Source organism: Sturnus vulgaris, chromosome 2, assembly GCF_052056855.1.
Source record: "Sturnus vulgaris isolate bStuVul1 chromosome 2, bStuVul1.hap1, whole genome shotgun sequence".
Lineage (NCBI taxonomy): Eukaryota > Metazoa > Chordata > Aves > Passeriformes > Sturnidae > Sturnus > Sturnus vulgaris.
This window is the reverse complement of record NC_142244.1, coordinates 94,752,587-94,775,322: the sequence shown is the minus strand read 5'-3', so window position 1 is coordinate 94,775,322 and position 22,736 is coordinate 94,752,587. Positions and strand designations below refer to the sequence as shown.

At 41.2% G+C, this 22,736-nt stretch overlaps 1 protein-coding gene across 2 annotated transcripts in view; it reads left to right on the top strand.

Moving 5' to 3' along the window:
- Nucleotides 1-21,728: 21,728 nt before the first annotated feature.
- Nucleotides 21,729-22,736, top strand: part of ARHGEF7 (Rho guanine nucleotide exchange factor 7) — a 114,331-nt gene continuing 113,323 nt past the window's right edge. Inside the window, exon 1 of one of the 2 annotated variants that reach the window (XM_014883223.2) lies at nt 21,729-22,003. In XM_014883223.2, the coding sequence (XP_014738709.1) occupies nt 21,839-22,003 (165 nt within the window). In that variant the 5' untranslated portion in view covers nt 21,729-21,838. The remainder of the gene's footprint in view (nt 22,004-22,736) is intronic. The other variant, XM_014883227.2, reaches the window with a different exon arrangement.

The following is a 22,736-nucleotide window of genomic DNA, read 5'->3' as shown; positions in this document are numbered from 1 at the left end:
CCATCAGTGCATCCAGGCTTCTGAAGATTGCCTTTGTTGGGGCAAAAGGGACAGTTTGTCTCTAGGGAGTTCATGCAGAAATGAGAACAAATGCAAGAACAATTTGGTAGTGTGTGCATGTTCCCATGGAGGCTTGTCTAGAGACTCTTGGAATTGTTCACTAAAAAGTCATAATACACAGCTATCAGGTAATAATGATTTTCACTCACCAGCAAAGCTGTTTTGGTGACTGGGGGATAACAAGTCTCATTGTCATTTACCCATACTTTTTGGGTTCAATTGCATCCTGCTTTCACATTGATTCCCCCTTACACTTCTTTGTTATAATTCAGGATGTTTTAAATTCTTTCATTTTTAGAGTGGCCAAAATCATATGCTTTGGGAGGTTTTTTAATATTGATTCTCTATGGATGTGTTATTTCATTGCATACACGTTTCTATAGCTGATGATTATAAGGTCAATCCCTGAGTGAGCTCACTAGCAGTGTGCATTCAATAGCACTCCTCATTAGTTGGTTCATAAAAGCATAGGGTTTTTTCAGTTCTTTGTACATTGTACTGGAGTGAAGTGTCCCATGAACTCAGTACCAGCTTCCTTGTATTTACCAGCCTGTTTTCTATTATTTTAGCTCCGCTAAAAATCACTGTGATTACTAGCTGAATCACAATCTCATGAGCGACATGAGATTTGCTTAGTAATAGCATTTTATTTAAATAATGAATTTCACAATGCTGTTGAATTACGGTGCTTGCTTCAGAAGTATTTTCAAGCTCCTTGTCTTTCTAATATTTAAAGCACACGCAGCAGGTGTAAGAAATGGGAGGACAGAGCCTAACTCACTGTGTAGAAAACTACGTCTTTGTGTTAGCACTGTGAAAAAGGCCCAATCAGGGACCTAATCAAGAGACTGCAGAAGCTAAAGGCTCTCTGTGATCCACAGGCCTGGCATGGGGCTATTGTGTACTGGTTTATAGCTGAGGCATTGTGTTTGCTATTCTGATGGAGCCCCGCACACGGTATGAATAGGAAAATGGAGGCCAATGCCAGTTCCTGTTAATTTTTTTTTTTTTTTACAAGAATCTATTAGCGATTTGCCACGCACCCTGAATTCCTACTGTCATGTGGGTTTGTTTCCTGACCAAGTCTCTGCCAAGATATTTTCACCATCCTTTGTTCATTATCCTTTCCCGGCCCGCATGCTGCACCTGTGTGCTTTTGAACTGCTTTATGCATCTGGAACTGTTTGTCAGACTCTGGACAGTAGTTTTTCTCCCTCAGGAAATCTGTCTCTCCCTACTGTATGAGGAAATCTGGCTGTGTTCCAGCCTGCTTGGGAGCGTGGCTTTGCAGAGTGAAGTGTGTACACATGAATACCGAAGTGAGTGCTTAAGTAAATCTCCAGAGTAAATCTATGTGTGCGTTACCTGGGTGAGGGCTGAGTGACAAATCAGATGATTATGGAGCCATATTTCACAATTCAACAATTACCTGCTACCAGATCTGAATCCATACAGCTTTTAAGGTGTGTTAAATTTTTATTCTTTTTTGTTAAGCCAGAAAGGAAGAGCTTTTCATCCTCATTTATCAATCTAACATAAATACTACCATCATTAATAGAGAAATTCATAGGTTTAAGTTACAGGAAAATTAACTGATAGCTCTTCATACGCTTGCCAAGTCAATAGAAGGACTCTATTGATTTTTAGTACTTACAACACACACATCACAAGCTGCAGAGAAGTCTGATGTCCATCTACTGCCTGTAGGAGTGCTTTAGCCACTGTACTATAGGACACTGTACTATAGGACGTTGAGGGCAAAAGAATTCATTGCTCTAGTTGGAGCTTGGCCGATGTATGACATGGGAAGCTTAAAAGGAATCTCAAGTACTATATCTTCAACTCGGGGGCAATAGAAAAAATGGAATATTAGGTTCAAATTTACATGACTTGTGCATAGAAAATAAACTGACTATCTGAGTTTGAATATGTAGGAGCTGAGCCCTACCTTTTTTCCCCACTTAGAAGCTTCTAGGTTATCAAGTTTTCATACAGGCATTCAGTGAGCAAATGTGTCACGTCAGTGAACAAATATTAATTGAATGCACTTATGCCTGTTACCATGGTTAATTCTACATCCTTGTTGCAGAACTGCTGGGAAAATTAGAAGATTATTGGCATGGTTGGTTTGTATTCTACATATAATGTGGAATACAGAATTTTGCTTTCTTATTTGTGAACAGAACAGTTGGGACTTAGCGTGGACTTGATAGAGCTAGCAGGCACTGCCGTGTCACGTCACTTTGGTCTCTAGTAAATGCTTGATTTAGAGGATGCAGGGTTGCTAGTACTGCATGGTTCTAGTGCAACATTTGGCATTTTCCTTAAGATTTCAGCCTTTTGTTGGACTTCAGCAAAGTGTTCAACATGGTTTCCTTCAGCCTGCACAAAGTGGCAAGTGTCTGCGTGGGTGGTCTGTGAGATGGGTATGAAATTGGCTAAGAGGAGGCACTCAGAGGGTAGTGATCAATGGTTTGTAGTCAGGCTGAAATCCTGCCACAAGTAGAATTCCCCAGGGATGAATACAGGGCTGCATGCTATTCAACATTTTCATAAGTGATCTGGACGATGGGGTTGAAATCAGCCTCACCAAGTTTGCTGGTGACACCAACTTGGGTGGTTGAGATGGAAATGTCAGAAGTGAGAACCATCTCACACAGGGACCTGGCTAGGCTGCAAGAGTGGGCAAGCAAGAACGGTATGAAGTTTAATGAAGTGTGGCTGGGGAGCAGCCTTGCTGAGAGATCCCTGGGGCTGCTGGTGAGCACAGGCTGAACAGGAGTTGGCAGTGTGCTGCTGCAGCAGCCAAGGCACATCAGATCCTGGGCTGTATCTGCAGGGCTGTGACTGGCAGAGACAGAGATGTGATCATCCCACTCCACTTAGCACTTGTCTGGCTGCACCTGCAGTGCTGTGGTCAGTTCTTGTACTCACAATTCCAGAAAGTGGCAGATGGACTGGAGAGGGTCCAAAGGAGGACCACAAAGGTGATCAAAGGGCTGGAGAGCCTGCACAGCAAGGAAAGACTGAAGGAGTCAAGTATCTTCTCCCTGGAGAATAGAAGGCTTGGAGGGGCACATCATCACAATATTCCAGTAAAAGCTGCACCAGGAGAGTTTTCACCTCTGTGTAAGAAGGACATTTTTTACAGTGATAACAATAATTTACTGAAAGAACTTCCCCAGTATTGGAATCCTCACTACTGGAGATTTTCAAGATGCCATTGGACAGGGTGCTAGATAATCTCACCAAGGCTCCCTTTCATCATGAAATGTTGGGCCAGGCAATATTTTGAGGTCACTTCTAATGTGGGATGTTTTGTGATTCCATTATTGTTTAAAGACCTGTTTTCTCTTAAATAAAAACAATCTTTTTAGCCTTAGATATTGGAGTGTCTTGAAATGTTAAAAATAATGTGATAAGAGCCTTGGAAGGCAAATAAAAGCAGCTGAAAATGAATAGTTGTAAAGCAAATCTGAAACTTTTTGCAAGCCAGCCCTCTTTATGTTTGAGAAATCAGTTCAGAACTTGTAGAGGAATAGCATATTCAATATTGTGAAAAGTCTCTCTTTGGTGCAGTTGATATTAATGCTTATTGAGAGGATATCTGAACTGGTACCCCAAGTGGCTTGCTAAGCTATCCCCTAAATTCCAAAGTTTATGTTCCTTGGCACCAGAAGAAGTTTTTCTTCCATTCTTCAGAAATGCTTATGCATCTCCAGGCCTTCTGCTGTCAGTTTAATTATCTTCTCCTCTATTATATTTCTAATTTTTACTGCAGTGCTAATTATGTAATCTTATTAATTTTTAAAAATATTTTTCAAACCACATTCAAATCACATTTCTCTGTTCGGAACTACTACCTTTATGAATGCATCTCAGCTTTCACTGGACATGAATTATCTACACGTTTCAGTTTCTGAGCAAATGCTTGAAAATATGGCTGGAGCACACTCTAGAGGCTTAAAATTTCAATGGCAGATAAATTACCCCTGATTTATTTGTATATCAGAGCTCATGATTTTGAAGTAAATCTCATGATTTTTTAAGCTCTTTTTCATTTCTAATGAAGATTTGAAGCAAGATTTTTGAATACTATGGATTTTTTCATCTCCCATTCCTCCAGAGAAATATCTTTTATTACTCCTAATCTGCTGACAGGGAGCTGAGTCTTCTATTTCTTATATCTAGGTCAAAGATGGATGACATTCTGCTTGTTCATAGAAGTGCTGATATTATTTCTGTCATGTTTTGCAAACTAGGAAAATTTATCTTGGTAGATTTTATAAAATTGTGTCCTGAAAAGGACAAGTGCTGCATGTTATAGAATTGTTTGGAGAACCAAGATACAAGTATACATAAGTTAAAAAAAGTCTAAACAGGTCTGTGGATGTAATAAGTTTGTATAGAATTCATTATGCCACTTGAAAAGGTTCACTACCCTACATGGGAGACTTTGTGTTCTCTGCTATTTTACATCATGTTACATGGCTGGAAAGCTTTCATGAAGGTTAGGCAGAGCAAGCTTCCTAAAAGTCCTGATTTATATGTTGTTTCAGATAATCCACGTGCCTATGCATCTTCACTTTGCAGATTTTTTTTTATTTTTTTATTTGATTTCCAATCAAATGTGAAGCTCTTGAAGTGTAGCAAAAGTATTAATGCATTTTTTTGGATTGCTGACACTTCAGGACCATATTTAGTAACAGGTTCATGTTACTCTCTTGAAGGATAGTTCTAAATGTACAGTTGAGTGACCTAGACAGCTGGATGCTGTCACTATATCTGAGCAGCAATTTGTGAAGTCATTCATGATGTTTCTAAGCTGTGAAATAGGCAGCTATCAACACTGTCAAATTTTTGTTATTATTTTCAGCTATTTGTTTAACATACATGTTGCCTGCTTGGGTTTGTTGATCATATACTATTTTGTGCTGACACCCTAGAGCCTCAATGGTGAATCAAACTCAGGCATCCCTGTCTGGATGTGGAGCCCACATAGCAGTAATCACAAGACCTTTCTTTTTTTAAACAGCAGTTGCTGTCTCTGTTTCCACTTCTCTGGCTGGTCATTGCTTCATTACACAGAAAATGTGCCCTCCAGCCCTGTGTCCTACATTGGCCTTGCTGCTTATTTGAAGAATTTGGGGCAGATTCAGATATAACCAGTAGCAGCCTTCCTGGGTACAGGTTCCAGGGATGTACAGCCTGTCTGCAGAGGAGCTGGCTTGGCATGGAGCCACTTGGCACACTCTTGCTATGAAGACTCTGCAAGTGCTCAAGACCTGGGGCTGTGGTCAAGGCAGCTGGGGGATGAGCTGATTCAGCATGTCCGTGCTGGAGCACGGATTCTTAATCTGTAACCCATGAGCTAATATTTACCTTTGGAACAGGTGGCTGGGACTATTTCCTCTAGTTGGTAGAGAGCCTATTTTCTCTAGTTGGTAGAGAGCCTTTACACTTTGGAAATTGTCTGAATGGCTGTTCAGGCCTGTGAACTGCTGTGATTGTAGTTACCAATCCCTGGCAGAAACCACACAGCTGAAAATCAGGGATAAAAGGACAAGAGTAAACTGGAAAATGCATCTGAGCAAATCTTGTCCCTAAAAGGTATGGACCACTACAAAATAATGAAATTTTTGATTCAAAGTTGTCCCTGGATTCTGGCTTATATGTTGAGAAAGAGAAAGTATTTTCATTTGAAAACTGAAGGAAAATTTTGAAAACTGAAGGAAAATTTTGAAAACTGAAGGAAAATTTTAAAAACTTCTACTATTTTTTGCTAAAAAGGAGATTTCCAGGCAAATTTGTACATCGTCAGCATCACACTTTTCCATCAGAAGATAGTTCTACCAATCTCACTGGATAGTTTCCAAAAACAGACCAAGTAAGTTTTTCTGCCAACTAAAACATAAAATTTCTTTTTAAAGAGAAATTTTAAATATTTTTTAGATGTGGCCACAACATTCATTAGCATTTGATCCATTTTAGCATTCTGTATCCCTTAAAATCCTGAGTTTGTCTGAACTCTGGTCACAGAAATAGTTTGGATGGTACAAACTATTGATTTCCATGTGCATGTGCAGTCAAATTCCTCTGGGCAGAGCTTACGTTTCAACAGTAACTACCAGTAATGATGAAAGAAAAAGGGGAAAAATCCACAGAGTGTAAGTAAAGTGTATACAGAGGAGGGAGAGAACACCAAGCAAGAGAGTAGAAAATAATGTACCATGTGACTGGAGTCAGAGTGGAAATTATTATTCTTTGGGCTTGATCCTCAGGCCTGGGATTTGAGCTTGAGCCTTCTCTTCAGTTACTGATCTTGGTGCCTAGCACTGATGCTGGGTAAGACATCTAAGACAGTTTATATATACCATGCTACTTTCCAGCTAAATAAAATAAATTGATAGCTATACGTAAGACTGAGTATTCTTAAGGAAGACATCATCCATACATGTTATTTCAGTGAGTCTGCTACAACTCTATGGCTTTTATATTTTCAAAAATTGTTCCCAATTGTGCAAATCCAAATAATATTTTCTGCTTGCACTACTTTATGTGTGCAAACAGTACTGCCATATATAGATATATATAGATATATACATATACCTAAAGGCTAGGGAAGAGTCATTGTGGAATGGACTTGTTTCTTATCTGGAAGTTTAAAATCATGTTTGCTCATATACAGTAAGTCTTGAGAAAGATTATTCTTTTTGTTAATCTTATTTAATTACAAAATCAGTAGGTTTATTTGATTGTTAGTTATGCTTGGATTTTTTTTAGATTTTCATATAAATAGGTTTTGTTTAATTACTATTTATTTACTATAGATTAGCCTTCGAATGCGCTTATTTTTAACTGCTTGCAAAAATGCCATTGTCCACTGCTAAAGTAGAGGAGGACAATTACACTATAACAGAATTAAGATAATCATGCAGTGGCTGTATTATTTTGAGCTACTGCTGCACACATGTATGTGTAAAATCAGTGGGGACAAAATTCATACTGCCTGAACAAAATTTGTATGTATTGAGCAGTGTGAACTCTGCGGCTGGGGAGAGCCTTTCACTGCCAGAACGTGACAGGAAGGAAAAGCCGCTTCTGGCAGAGACACATGATGAAATTAATTCCCGTTCATTGAGCTCATCTTACTGGTAAGGGGAGGCACTGTAAGAGTAACTATTAAGAGGCACTGCTAAGAGCATCAGTGAGCTCAGCAAACTATGCTTTTCAGCTTTTGTGATTTTATTAGATATCTGGATGAGGTAACCTCTTGAAATAGCTGAGAGGAAGAGAAAGGAAAAAAGATGCTGATTGCCTGACATCGTCCTGCTGAAGAAATCCTACAGTCTCTTGCTAACAAGAGGTTAATTTCTAGTTGCTGTTTTCTTTATCATGAAGGATATGTTAAAAATTTGGGGGTTTTTTGTTTTCTTTTCTTTCCTTGGATATTCTTGAAGAGTAGATCAGAGACATTCTTGTGAATGCAACTTCTTGTCTTGGAAAATCATATGCAATCACCATAACTGTTTCAGTCTTTCTGGTCACTGGTGACCAAAAAGAAATCCTGTTTTATGCCTGCATTTTAAGACCAGAAGTGAGAATGATGATTATTTAGCCTGACATTCTCCACAACACAGGTCACATCTCAAGTCAGTTATGGAGGTTCTGCTTGATAAGGGGATGCTGTCTCATCTGCTTATTCAATACTGAGTATTAAAATGCCTTGAGCTTCTTCCTGTATGGGTTTTTTTTAATGTCAAGGTGATTGCTATGAATTCCCATAAGCAAATACTATCACAATGAAAGACTGGCTGTTTTTCTCTAAAATTCATTGGTTATTGATCTTTAATTTATAGCTGTAATTCTAGTTCAGATTGTATTCTAGACTGTAATTTAGATTTAGGGGATTTTTCGTGGGTTTTTTTAATTGTTTGATACATAGAAGTTTCTGTATGAAATCATTTGGCTCAAAAGGACATCTAGTGCATCTTTCTGTTGCCAGGCAGGAATATGTGTAGATATATCCCTTCTGACAGATTCTGGTCTAGTGTTTTCTTAGAGGTTGGTAACAATGCTAAGATTATGGCACCTTTCCAAAAAACCTGTAAGGACATTTCCCCATGTCCAATCTGAATTTGCCTTGCTGCAGTTCCTTTTCATTGCATGCACCAGAGACATGAAAAACACATTATTTCCATATGGTTTGCAATACTCCTTCTATATATCTGAAGATATGTTCCATCTTTTTGCATAGGTCATATATTTTTTGTACTGTGCTGTTGTTCCTGCCTTGCATTCTCACTTTCCCGTTGCTATTATCAGTAGCTTCATTAGCACATGTAGCTATCGTTATTCTTACAGTTCTTTCATTTTTGCCTCAAGTACTTGGAGTTAGAATCTTCACAGTGAGTAACTTCTTGATAGTGAAACATCAAAATTTGCTTTTATATTTTATCTAAATAATTTTATTTTATTTATTATTATTATATTTATTATTTATATATGTAAAGACACAAGCTTTCTAAGGTCAGTACAACAAAAAAATTTTGCTAAGTCATTGGAACATAAATGTTTTATTTTGGTGTTTTTTAAAGACTAATGTCCATTTTCAGCCCTCCAGAATGAAAAGCAAGTAGGTATAGGTATGCTGTGCATTTGCCTCTGTTTACAGGATGTCAGACTGGATGATTTCATGCAGCTGCCATGCCTTCTGTAGAAACAGCTTTGTGCAGCAGGGCTATATATCTTGCCCCTCAGAAAGCTTTAAATTTGAATTAGCTAGATGGTCTGTGCTACCATCTGGTGAAGAGTCTGAGTAGTCTGCCCCTAGAAGGGAGCTCTTGTTGGACAGTAGTATTTGCCTTCCATGCCCAGCTTCCCACCATGAAATGTCTGTGCTCCCTTCAAGACAAACCTGGATCATCTCACCTCACATAATTCTAGAGCAGCATCATGGAATAACTGAGGTCAGAAGGAAACCCTGGAGATCTCTAGTCCAGCCTCCAGTCCAGCAAGGCTTATAAAGGACTTTTTCTAGTTGGGTTTTGAGTAAATACAAGCATGTGGTCTGGTCTCTTCTATATGAGATAAGAGAGCCAGCTGTTTCCTAGGTGAAGCAAGCCCAGCTTTCCCAGCCCCTACTTTTGGATGGTGTGCTTCAGCCCCTGGACCATCTTTGTGACCCTGTGTTGGACTGACTCTAGACTGTCAGCAAGTACTGGGGTGCCCAGAATAGGAGGTACTGGGGGAGCCCTTCAAGTGGGAATAATGACCTTACAAGAGAGGAAAAAAACACTTCTCTTGGCCAACTGGCTACTCTCTGAGTGCTCAAGGCTACAGGGGGTTGATGTAGATGAGATAAAATTTTTGTATGGATTTAAAAGTTTTAATTTTATTTCCTTTTGCTTCAGGCTGCTTATGAGTTTTCTTCAAAACAATATTTTTGCTTAGTCTCCATATATGTGGCTTGTATTTAGAGTTCAGCATAATTTTGAATGCCTCTCTCAAAAAGTCTTTTCCACTTCTTTTTGCTACCAGTGCCCCACACTTCCTGTGTGTTTTAACAGATCATGGTACCTAATGACCAGCTGGGATGTGGGTCCATTTGTTGGCTTGCATATTCCAAAGCCTTTAAAGGAAATGCTGTCTGCACATCTCATTTGCTTCTAGAATAAGTTTCAATATTATTAATTAAATATTGAGATTATTTGCAGCATTCCTGCTGTCAGTTTATTTGTACCTCCCTGCCTGAGAAGAATGCTGAGGCTTAATTGTGCTGTGGTCAAGAAGCTCACTCTTATTTTGGGAGTTCAACTGGCTGTCATGGAGGGACAGTTTCCATTTCATCTGAGCACATCCTGTGCAAGTGAGATAACTCAATCATGAACATATGTTACAGGAAGTACAGTTGTAGCACATTGGGGTTTTTAAATTTATTTTTAGATTTATGACTAAAGGGCAGTATCAAAGTTCATGGTCTAAAAGTGAATTTTGTGGCAGTCATCATATTTTTAAGTCTCTTAACTTGACACAGGGTTCCTCTTAGCTTGAATGGTGATCAAAAATATATACAGCTGTATCTTGCAATAAACAATTAAATGCCTTTGTGGAAGCTGAATTTGCTTATGTGGGATTCTAGTGTTTACAAACCTAGTAAAAGAACAATATTTGACTACAAAAAGTGGAAATCGTTCAAAGTTTGTTTGCTTAGTTTTTATTTTTGTTTTAGAAGAGGAAGCTAAATTACAGCCAGTTTTGTAGTCCTGCGGGCATGATGTGTCTATCTTTCTCATTTCATTAGGTTATTTGGCTGTAAATCAAATGTAAAAATATGTGTATTTCAGATAACCTATACTGTTTAATAAATACACCCCTAAAATGTACTTTAAAATAAAGCAAATGATCTGTCTTGTGCTTTGCAAATCAAAAGGTAGAAACCAAGTTTTAAATAAAAGTGTCTTGGGCTCAAATTTTTATCTCTTTATTTTGTGGAACAGTATCTGGACCTCAAACAGTCCTGCTGTGTGTCTTTAAGGAGTAAAGCCCATCTCCATGTGAATGAGACTACCCTTGTCACACAATATTTAATTATGTTTCATCACTACTACAGAAGATCTGCTCTTACTGTTGTTAAGGCAAAGATCTCAGTGTGTTTGTCATGGACTGAATAAAAAATATGAGATCACTTCGTGGCTGCTATTGTTTAAATCAAATACATTACAGTCTGGTTTTTGTAATGTTTGAATACGTATATATGGTGTTGAACTACTTGGAGTCTTCAAAGGCTTACTCTTTTCTTTTGAATTAACTTGGATACTAGCTGAAAGAGCATAGATAAAGACCTCAAGTAGTTGCAGAATTCATCACTTTATTACTTTCACTTCTTATTTTTTGTATATGCATGATCTTTAGCTTTGGCCCAAACACAATGTTGCATTTATTAATTCAAAATTTGTTGCAGCTTCTGCATAAAGACCAACCTTTGTTTACATCAGTATTCAAAATCCAGAGAAATTCAGAACAATTTTCCCCAGACATGAATTACTTCTTCATGCATTAAAGACAATAAGAGAGAGTAAAGAAGGAAAATCCCTATAAGGGTCCTGTCACAGTTCTCTCCATTGCCTTTAAATTTGGCAAAAATGAAACTTGATATTCAACATAATGAGCTATGAAAGGAAAGGTACAGTCTGCCCATATCCATATTTCTGTCATTCTTGTGCAGTTCTTCTACAGTTCAGGATAATGCAGTGTTGTTTGGTGATGTATGAGCAGTCTTCTGTAGCAACCCAGAAGCATCCCTCCTGGAAGGATGTTAAGTGCAGATTCAGAGGGGTGTGTCCTCACTGGCACTGGTAAACAATCCAGTTCCTCTTTTCAGGTAATAGCAGCAGTGAATGATGTCTCTAACTTCTCATTTGCCATCTCAGAACTGTATGAATGGCAGGAAACAGCAATGTTTGCCTTTTCCTTTGAATTATTTCATAGATGTTTCAAAGTTTTATTTAAAAGACTATTTTTATGTTTGTTTGAGCAAAAATAGTACAGTTGTACAGGCGTGACAGTAGCCAATGGCATTTTTCTCCCTGCTGGTTTAGAAAACAATTCCAAAATTGGAGTTAACTTCTGAACAGTGTTCTTGTCAAGAACAAAATGTTGGACCTGCACAGGGGAGCCCATTTGTGAAAGACCTGCTTTTTGCTGCCTCAGCTTCATCTTTGCCATATCAGTTAAGTTGTCTGAGCTGGAAATCAAAGGTGGAATAGAGCTGGTGAAAGTTTGTCTCTCATGTGTCTGCTCATTCCATACAGGTTTAAATGATCAACTCCTCAGCCTGGGAAACTGCACCCATGAAAAATTACTTTTTAAATATTATTCAGCTTCAAGTTTTATAGAATGATTTATTCTCATCCACAGAAGTTGCCACAGTTGAAATTTGTCTGCTACAGTGACATCTTTTCAATAAACGATAATATGGGATTTTATACTTCATGTTTAGGACAGTATTTTTCCTTTGTTTTGTACTGAAATTTAAGGTAGAAAAAAAGCCAGAAGTGGGCTTTGAATTTTTTGTTACTTCTTCCTCATGTAGAACTCCTTTTTACTTTGTGCAAATTTGCTTGAGCATGAACTTTGATGTTTTGACTTCTGTGTTAGTTAATTAAATAATCCTATTTTCAAGAAGGACTTGACCAGTAGACAGAAATGTTTATAATGTAATGTAGTGATGTAAAACTAATCATTACTGGTCCAAACAGTCTTGTGAGTTTGAGTGGAACAAAGTCATGAGAAAACAATGCAGGTTTGAATGGTAAGAGCTAAACCCTATTTCAGGTGATTTTTTTTTTACCTCCACACCAACATTTTTTTTAGGCTTTATCCCATTTCCTAGTTTATATTTGGAAGGTTAAATAGGTGGATCAAGTTATTTTGGTGGTGCTATTTCTTCCCACTGGCATTAAGCTGTGACATTCAAGCCACAGCAGCACAGCAATGCAGCATTTGAACATCTCTTGTGTACATTACTTATGTCAGACATCAAAGCGGAAGGCTCACATTTACATCTGATCCCACCCATATTATTAAATTTTAAGCTTATGTCGATACTGTTGTGAGTTAAACATAAAATATAAATTGGTTACAAAACATTTCTTAATGTTAAACTACCTCAGATTGCCTCAATTGGTGTAATTAGACGGTGAATGTAATTTACATATTGAGCAGTAGAAAAATTCTTCCTTGTGCTAACAAGGATTCATTAAACAATGTCTCCAGCAAATTTCCTTCCCTTAACATCCTTTGCTTCTTAAGTTATTGTTTAATACACTTTCTAATCCTAAATTAGTGCAGGTCCTGCCGATTTAGTACTATTTGGCATTGATGCAGTGATTGCAGATTTTCTTCTGACTGACATACATGATAAGGAGATTTTCATTTCTGAAATGAACAATTACAGACTTGTTTTGCTGTTGAACTGAATATGCAAATAATTATGAGGAAAATAGGCAATGCTCCCAGGAAATCTCTGGTTTCCAAGTCCAGTCCAATTAGTCAAGAAGGAAGCTTTTTTACAGCTTTTATCATGGTCTGTTTCACTGATCAGATAGAGATTCTTGACAGACATAGGACTGAACACTCTTCAGGTTGAAAGATAACTAGGTATAGAGTCAGTCCATTATATTGATTACTGATTTATATAGTACAGACTTATAAATATCAGCACATCAAGACATCACATGTAACGTGCTGAAAATACTGAGATCTGCAATGTTTTGAAGGTGCCCTAGAAAATTCAAGGTAAACACTGAAAATCTTACTTTACTTAATTAAAAAAATATTTTGTCTTACCTATGTGATGTTGTTTCTTTCTGCAGCTATATCTGGTAAATAGCTGGAACATACCTTCTGGAAACAGCTGAAACATGTGGCAGCAATGACTGCAGAGCTGTCTTCAAAATAGACTTTACACGAATACAGAAATTCTCCATTGGGAGCATAGAAAACATGCACAGAGAAAAAAGAGACAAAAATTTCAGGCAATCTTCACCCTAGGATTCTTCCAATGTTCCATAGTCGAGTTCCTGTGTTTAAAAGCAGGAATATCCCATTACTTGGTTGGAAACATAAGATTTAACACAAGGCCATCAAGTAGTGAAAGCCTGATGCTCTCATTATAAGAGGCATTTTTATGCGGAGTAACAACTTTGGTGGGATTACACCTAGAATCTTAGAATCATGAAATTGTTATGCTTGGAAAAGACCTCCAAGATCATCCAGTCCAACCTTGGATTGAGTACCACCATGCCCACTAAACTATATTGTGAAATGCCATGATTACTTGTTTTTAGAGCATTTCCAGGGATGGTGACTCTACCCCTTCCCCAGGTAGCCTTTTCCAATTCAAACAGGAAAGATTGCAAGAAGAATATGGCATGTGAGAATATGGCCTATGAGACCTTACAGAGAGTTTGCTAAATGGTGGTGCCACCTGAGCTTGAGAACCCTAGGAAGTTCAGCATGCCAGTGATACTTACTTGTCCTTTCTAATCAGCTCTGGTGTAATTATATGTGCACCTTGACTTTTATAACATTGTAGATCTTTAGGATTCAAGCCCTCCAGAAGACTTTGTTTGGTAAGATGCTTGTCAAGTAACTACTAATTTATCAGAGCATACTGACTAGTTTTATTTGGCCAAAATTAAGACCACTGAGAGTTATAATCACTGCCAACGGGACTATAAAAGCCAAGGAAAATACACAAGATTAATGTCCTTAAACACTGGGAGCTTAAAGAGGAAATGGTAGAGAGCTGAGCCAAATAATCATAATCCATATTTGTTGTGTGGCTGTAGTTTTAATCAGCAAAAAAGAAAGTAGCCAGAGGTGCCCAGAGATTCTAGGGCAAAGCACAAGATTTCAGCTGTTGCCATCTCAATGTATTCTGTCTGAGCAGCTTCCACAACGGGGCCTCCACCCTCCTGCTGGTAATCGGTGACAGCATCCCTGAAAACCCTAAAGTGTAGGGAGATGAGGCTCCCATAAGCTAGGTAAGCCTTCAGCATTATTATTTGGGTATAGACTTAGTATTTGGTTTCTTTAAAAAGGAGCACTAGAAGACCATCTTACTGCTGATGGAGAGTGTCACAAATAAATCTGAAGTGAACTGGTGATGATACAAAGATCTTTAAGTTAAATTAATATAATTAATATAACATAGCATCATATATTATAAATATGGGCTGGAAGAGTGCAGATGCTAACTGTAAGGCAGATGGTGACATTTATTGACTGTAACATTTATTGATGGATCATCAGAAGGCTTCTAGTGCATTGGCCCTTCAGTACCTACTGCATATGAAACATCCATAGTCAACAAATAGTACCGTAGGACTAAAAATAACAGCTCCACCAGCTCACATGGTCTCTTGCAAAAGCAATCCAGAGAGCTCTTGAAAGCCTGATCGAGCCATAGATGTTCTGCTGAGCCCTACTGTGTGCCAGGCTGGAGCTCTGGCTGGGTGCCAGGGGAGCAGCTTCCCAAAACCCTCCTCTGAGCATGCAAGCCCTGCTGCCATGCCCCACACCCAAAAAAGCACAAGGATGACCCAGCAGATGGTGACACTTGCTGTGCTACAGGGACACAGCAATTTCCCCTGTGAATGGGGAGTAATCCAGTTTTACATTTTTATCAAATGTATTCAGTGTCTTGACCACTCATACAACTCTGAATAAGAATCCTCTTGCAAACCTCCCTTGCTAAGCAATCCCATGAAAATCAGTTTTCTTTCTCTTTACCTGAGCGAAGTGTGGAAATCTTGTCATAAATACACTGATGGAAAAGCTGTATGTTTTGATGCTCCTGCTCAGTGCATTGACTAAGAGCTTCTATCACCTGTGTTCTCTTCCTCTCTCTCATTCCCTGTGCTGCCCTTGCATCCTCCCACACTTCAAAAATGTCTTCAAAACTGTCTGTCTACTGCCAAGGATTTTAGAGTAAAGTGAAGGACAGGCAGTGGAGTAGCAGGATGCTACTTCAGTCTGGTAATTGCTGTGTGTTTAAAAACAAAAGAGGCATAGATCTATAGCAATCTTTTATAGAATTGAAAAATTTGAATACAAAAGGGCTCTTAAAAAAATCCAAGGGTCACTATATGTGGCTTCCAACTCTGTGAGCCTATATCTCAGAGAAGAGGGTTTTCTTCCATTAACCTAGTTTACTAAGTGTATTTTCCAAGCAGCAATGAACAAGTGTCATTAGCATTCACTCAGGGTGAGAGAATGGCTTTGACTGTGGTTCTGCTTATTTGACTTCTCTCACTAAACCTTATCCATCATGATGAATGCTTGGCCCACTTTGATTCTGGTAGACGTAACACACAGTCTGCTGGGGAGCGGAGCCTGGGCCATGTCCAGTCCCTGCTGCTGCACTCAAACCTTAGAATCACTTTAACCTGCACATTATACACCCCTCTAAAAGCAGCTGGGTTATTTGCCCTGATCTTTCTTATCAGCACTGAAAATTTTTGTGGCTAGAAGAAGCAAATATATTTTTCTGATTTCCAGCGTAAATTCATTCAGGACTTGTTTATACCCATTTGCTCTTGTGCTAGCATTGTCCTGAAGCTTAAATAGCTGCATGCCTATCTGTGATATTTACCCACGGGTGTATTTATAGACAGCCCTCCTGTACCCTTTCTCAGGCTTTGTTTCACCAGGGCAAACAAGCCGAGTTCCCATAAGATCACTGTCAGTCTTCTAATGACTCTATTGCTGTGTGATTTAGTTTTTCCAGAGAATAAGTGTCCAAGTTTCTGTGCTATAATCCAAACGAGTTTCTATTGATGACTCAGTAACACTCTTACGTTTACTCTGCCCAAAATTCTTCATCAGATAAAATTTAGAATCCCACTTGCCTTTTTTATGGATGGTCATGTCAGTCCCCTGTGATCAGAGCTCTTTGCAAATTGTTGAGCTCGCTATTTAAAAATGTCATAGATTCATCAACTTTAAGGGAGCTGTGACAACTTCCACCAGCTGGAGATCTGCATCTGATATTTCAGCTTGCAGGACAGCTTTCTCTGTGTCTGGCCTGAAATGGTGGAGCTCACTGCCAACTCCCCTCCCCCAAGTCCTTCCACAGGGGAACCACTGATTTGCTTCTGTCCAGCCTGCAATGTTAAAAAAGTGCTTACTCCAACTCATGCTAACAAAATACGGGGCAAAATTTGGAAAATACTGTTCATTCATTATTCATTTGTTTAAAAATATCCAAGAATCTCAGCTCCTTTTTCTGTTTGTTTAAATTCAATTCAATTCAATTTTCATTCATTTTAGTAATTTTGATTTCTCACCGTTCAATTCTCGTCCTTGATTTCTTTCTTAGACCTTATTAAATGTGAATAAAACTTTTGAAATGGCAATTAAAATAGGTTTCTTCCCATGGAGAGAGCCTAAGTGTGACTGCACTGTTGCCTATTGTCCTGCTTCATTTCTTCCTTTCTCAGGTCTATCCTTCATCTTCCATCATCTGTGATTTAGACTAAGCCCTTCATGGCAAGGACCTTCGTTTTATATTCATCTCTGCCGAAAGCAGAGACACTTACTGGTTTCTGAAAGTATAAAGAACGTAGCGGATCAATGCCATTACCCTGAACTGCACTTAGAAGACAAAGGCAGCTCTTGAATTGATGCTCTCGGGAACGCAGAAGCAGAGCTACATTTTGGGCTACTGCACACTTGCCACAGGACTCTGTATATTTCCACCTGAAGATCACAGCCAGGGTAAAAGCTACAAAAGCACGAGTAACTGTGACAAAGCTTGTAACACAGGATTGCTTCATCAAATCAAGCAAATGCTAACAAAAATTTTGACTACTAGGATTAAGATTGCCAAAGACTTGGCAGCAGCCTGGACTCTGAGCTCAATCAGAGCATAGTGTCAATAGGCTGCATTGATTTAAAGTAAAGACATGGTGACAGTATTTCTGCTTTTGAGTAGCCCTTCTCAAAGGCACTTGCACAGGAAGCAGTACAGCAAGTGCGCTAGATCCTTGAGAGATTTGAGATCTGTGGTTGGGGGAAATAAATGAGGGACTTGATCTCCAGGGCATCTCTCTCCCAGCTAAAAGCTCTCATGATGCTAAGCATTCCTGTTTTCCCTCAAACTCTGCAACAGGCACCTGCAACTTCCATGAAAGGAAGAGGTATAAAAGCACCTTTTTTCTTTGTTTTTTTTTGCCTTTTTGGGAATGGCTTGGACATTGGTGTATTCAACACACTGCATTCTGTGATCCCTGTTTGAGAGGCCCAAGTCTGCCTGGGCACCCATTGTGCTGCCCTGGAGCTGAGCACTGCAGTCCCAAGCATCATGCTGCTGTCACCCTTGGTCAAACACCTGCTCTCAGAGTCCTGGATTTGTGTTTCTGCATCATCACTTCAGCTGCTCTTTGTATGGTACTCATTTATTTATGCTTGATTGACAGGCCTCTCAGGACAAAAAACTTTGCATCTGCCTATTAAAATACTTTGCATCTTGGAAGATAATGAAATAATTTGGTCTCTGTTTTGTTTTTGGTTTTCTCTTTTTAATTCATTGACACTTGGGCCAGCACCACATAGTTCATTGATCTGCCTTTCCGAGTTCACCAACACAATCTTTGGTGTATGGGTTTTAACTGGCACCTTCAGCTGACAGGTAGTCAATCAATAGCAGAGAGAGCTGGTGATATTGAACTTGTGATAGCTGGTTTCAAGAACTGCAAAAGACTAGCTTCTCTGAAGCCTCAAAATTCTTTTGAAAGGTAGGTTTAAATGACATGGAAATACATCTCTGAGTTTAACACAGAAGTGTGCTTTGTTGGGGTAAAGCTTTTACTACAGAAAAATGTAAACCTCCCTTGGCTAAAACTACAGAGATATTTATGTATAGCATGGGAACCCCAGCACAACAATTGATCCACTATGATTCCTATATAGCTAATTACAGATTGTCAAGGCAATTTCTGTTCAAGCTGGACTGATAATTAATTAGTCACCTCCACATTGAAATTCTGACCTTGGCTTGGCACAGGGAAAACAGAGACTTGTGTATCTGGCCAAAGCATCTCATTGCTGCCCAGGGGCAGGTAGGCAAGGTATTAACAGCTGAAAATGGAAAACAGCAATTGAAAGTCCAAAATGAAAGAGTAGCTTTCTTTACCTGCTCTTTCCTTCCTCTTCTGCTCTCCCTCCTCCAAAACCAATTGATCAGGCTACAAAAATAAATAAAACCCTCAGAACTATAATCATCTTTTGGAGACCTTCCAGTTAATTCATACCAGAGAATAAAGGAAGTATCTCTACTGGTAACTTATTGGTCAAATTGCAAACTGGCAATTTATTCCTGCTGTTTTGTCTTTCAGCCACTCGCTAATCCATGGCAGAAATTTACCTTCTACCTCGTGCCTACCTGGTTTCCTTAGTAACTTCTCATAAGAATATGACAAAAGCTTGGAAAAGACCAAATAAGTTGTCAAATGCTTAATCTTTATTTGTAGAAAATGATGTGCTGTTAAATCTACGAGAAGGTGCCTGATGTATTTCATAGAACATTGATTTCTTTCTTGTTCAAAAGTGGTCCAGATAGTATTAAACTGAGACTTCCCCACACCTCCCTCTCCCTCCGAAAAAAAAAAAAAAAGAAGAATCTTTTTGCTTGTGTAAACAGATTTAAGGCCTGGAAGTTACCTGAACCTACACACATGCTTCATATATATCCTTTTTTTATGAGAGTCAGTACCAAAATTACTTTTTCAGCTTTGCATAAATTTAAAATGTTTTGCAGAAAAAAAGTGGTTAAAACCATCCCTCTATGATACCCTTCAGAAAGAATTTAGATTATTTAAATACTATCAGAATGGATGCTTGAATAAAGATGTCATGAGTTTATGATTTAGAAGCAACAGTGGGACCAGAGTCAGGATATAAGAGAATCAGAGCATCTTTAATTGTGAAACAAAGACGAAGAAAGAGCACAGACTTGCAATGTTTCATTGTTTAGGTTACTGCAAAACTCCCACTATGGCATGAGCTCTACTCTCCAGACACTGAAGATGCAAAATATTTGTCTGTCCTATAAGGTTGCAGTATAAATGGACAGTACTGGGACATGCAGGAGCAAAGAATAAAACAAGGGAGCTGTGCAGAGAGTTCAGGTGCTTTGCAGTAAATACTTTGTAGGGGAAAGTCTGACAAGAAAGGAATCCAGGAAGGGAGTGGCATGCTCCTAAATCTTTTGGGCATTTCCTTTTTCTTTTCCTTGAAAGATCTGGAAATGGCTTCCCAACCTGTGTCGTGCTTCTCTCAAAACTCTCTATGCACTCCATCCACACAGCTTTCCAATGGCAAACAATTGCCATGTTTGTGTTCTTCATGGCTGGCAAATTATTGGATTGGAAGCTGTTGCTCAAAATAAATATGGAAGGGTGTACAGTTAAGTGCAGAAGAATGGTGAGGAGATAGGTGATGGATGTCAGTCAGTGATAATCCAGATCTTGTTTACAATGAAACCTTTTATGCTTTGTTAAGATCACTATTCTGTGTTGTAATATGTTGTTACTTCCATTGCTTTTGGATGGGTTTTCCCACATGTCATGTATCATGCTGTCTACTGTAATCAGCCATGAGCTTTTCACATTGTTCATGTACTCTTCACATCTTTCACATAAAAAGCTTCATAAACTCATGCCCATTGTTTTCTACCATGGGCCAGTGCCAGGGATGTCCACATTTCTGCTTACCTTGCTCGGGAAGCTGCTGGGGAACCCCTGCTGGGATTGCCGAGGTAATAAATGCCTTCTGACCATTGTACTTATTTATCCCATCCTGCTTGAGTCTGGGTGGGCATTAATACTGGCAGAGGCCAGTCTGCTGCTCTGACCTCGACAAAAACAAATGGCAAAAGAAAAAACAAATTTTGGAAGAGGTATCTGCCTACAGTGTCAGAATTTAAGAAAATCTGAACCTATTATGGGTTAGAAGGAGAGTATTTGAATTAGATTGAGTGTTAAAATTAGATTTTCTTGTCTCAGATTGAAAAGCATCTCTATCTTTCTGGGCTGGCCACTAGTTTGGGATGAGATTCTGGGTCAGAAAAAACCTACCAGAGCTGCTGCTCAGGGACTGTGATGGTGGCAGATGCAGTCACTAGGCTGGAAGCAGAACAGCAGAGATGGTGAATTTGGGTTGGCATTACTCCCTCTCCCTCTGCCTTGAAGGCTTTTTGCCCCTCGAGGGGGTCAGGTGGGGCGAGAAGGGAGCGCAGGGGCTGGGGTGGTATCGCCTCTCCTGGCGTGTGCTCAGAGAGGCTAATGGCAACAGAGGCACCCTGGGAGCCACACCAGCCAGCTCCTAACAAAAAAATACTGATTGCTCGTAGTGTCCTGGACAAGCAAAGCCTTGAGGAATGGCTTTTGTCAGAATAAAAGGCACAGGAAGACTCTGTTTCAGGTTAGCCTTCACAGTCTTTCTGAGTATCTACGCTGGCTCCCCAGGCGGTGCCGCAGACCATCGGGGTGGGAGCTGGCGGAAGGCGCTCCGGGGATGGAGCATCTCGGCAGGCACACGGCGGGGATGGGGCCAGCCCGCGACCCGGCCGCTGGGCCGAGCCTCCCGAACGAGCTTCCTCGCGCAAGGGAACGACGGGCAAAGGCAGAGATCGCGTTAATGCGGCCGGTCGGGCCGGAATCCGCTGCCGGTGCTCCCAGAGGTGGATGGTCCGAAACCAGTCTCCCCGAGCCTGGCGCCGAAGGCTCGTGGGGGCTCGTTCCCTGCCCGACGGCGCCGTCCGAGGAGGAGACGAGGGGCCAGGGGATCTCGCAACTTTTCCCCGCGGCCGGCGGTGCCCGGCGGCTCCCGCTCCCGCTCCCGCTGCGCTGCGCGCCCGCGGAGGCGCCGCCGCTAGGGGGCGGCTGGCGGCCGGAGCGCGCAGCGGGCGCGGAGCGGTGCGCGGGTCTCCGCGGGCGCGCGGCCCCCGCCCGCCGCCGCTGCCAGTGATGTCATGGGGCGGCGGCGGCGGCGGCGGCGGCGGTGGCGGTGGCGGCGGCAGCGGGAGGGCGGGGGGGCGGGGAGGAGGCGGCACTGCAGCTGCATGTGTCTGTAGCGGCGGGGCCGGGGCGTCGTCATCTGCATTCACATGGGGGCGGCGCCGCCGGCCTCCGCCTGAAGCCCCCGCCGGGGGAGACACAAAACCCACGCGAGGCGCGGGGCGCCGCGACCCCCGCCCGCCGCCGCCATCGCCATGAATTCGGCGGAGCAGACCGTTACGTGGCTGATCGCCCTAGGCGTGCTGGAGTCGCCCAAAAAGACCATCTCCGACCCCGAGGGCTTCCTTCAGTCCTCGCTGAAGGACGGCGTGGTGCTGTGCCGCCTGCTCGACCGCCTGCTCCCGGGCACCATAGACAAAGTAAGTGCCCGGCGCCCCCCGCCCCGCCGCCCTTTGTGCGGCTGGGCCCGCCGCCCCCGGCCCCGGCCCCGCCCGCGCCGCCCCCCGCACCGGAGGGGGGACCCCGGGCCCGGGGAGGGCGGCGAGGGGCGCGGGCGGCGGAGCGGGGCCGGTCCCCGTCGCGGGGCCGGGGGACAGCGGGGAGCGACAGCCGGGCTGGGCTGGAGGGGCTTCCCCGCCGAGGGGCCACTGTTCTGCAAGTGTTTTACAAACGCTCCGCTCCCCAAAGCGGAGTCCTGGCTGTGCACGGGAGATGCATTAATTTTAGGGGTGGACTATGGACCCTTTCTTGCGTGCCACGAGCCGGCTGCAAACTTATCTACGCAACTGCTGGAACAGCCGGTGCCTCACCTCACTTGGGAGGTGATTCAGCTCATCCCTTCCAGCCTCTGAAGGACATTTTAGCGTTTGATGCTTAGTTTTCTTGAAGGCTGTTTTAGCGTTATTTGGGTCCTTTACTGTTCGGTAGCCTGTGGAAAAAAAATCTAATTTTTTTTTGGGAGGGGGCTGAAAAAACGCTTTACAGCTCTAATCTGCGTTTTGTTCGAAGAAAATGTACTCTGTCAGGTAACTTTTATGTGTTCTGTGTGCGTACGTAATTCCCGTCGTAGCTCAGCTAGAGGGAGAGGGGTTTGGTTGTGCCTCAAAACTTGGGACAGTACTGTTGTCTCACCTGATGTTCAGTAACGTAGTG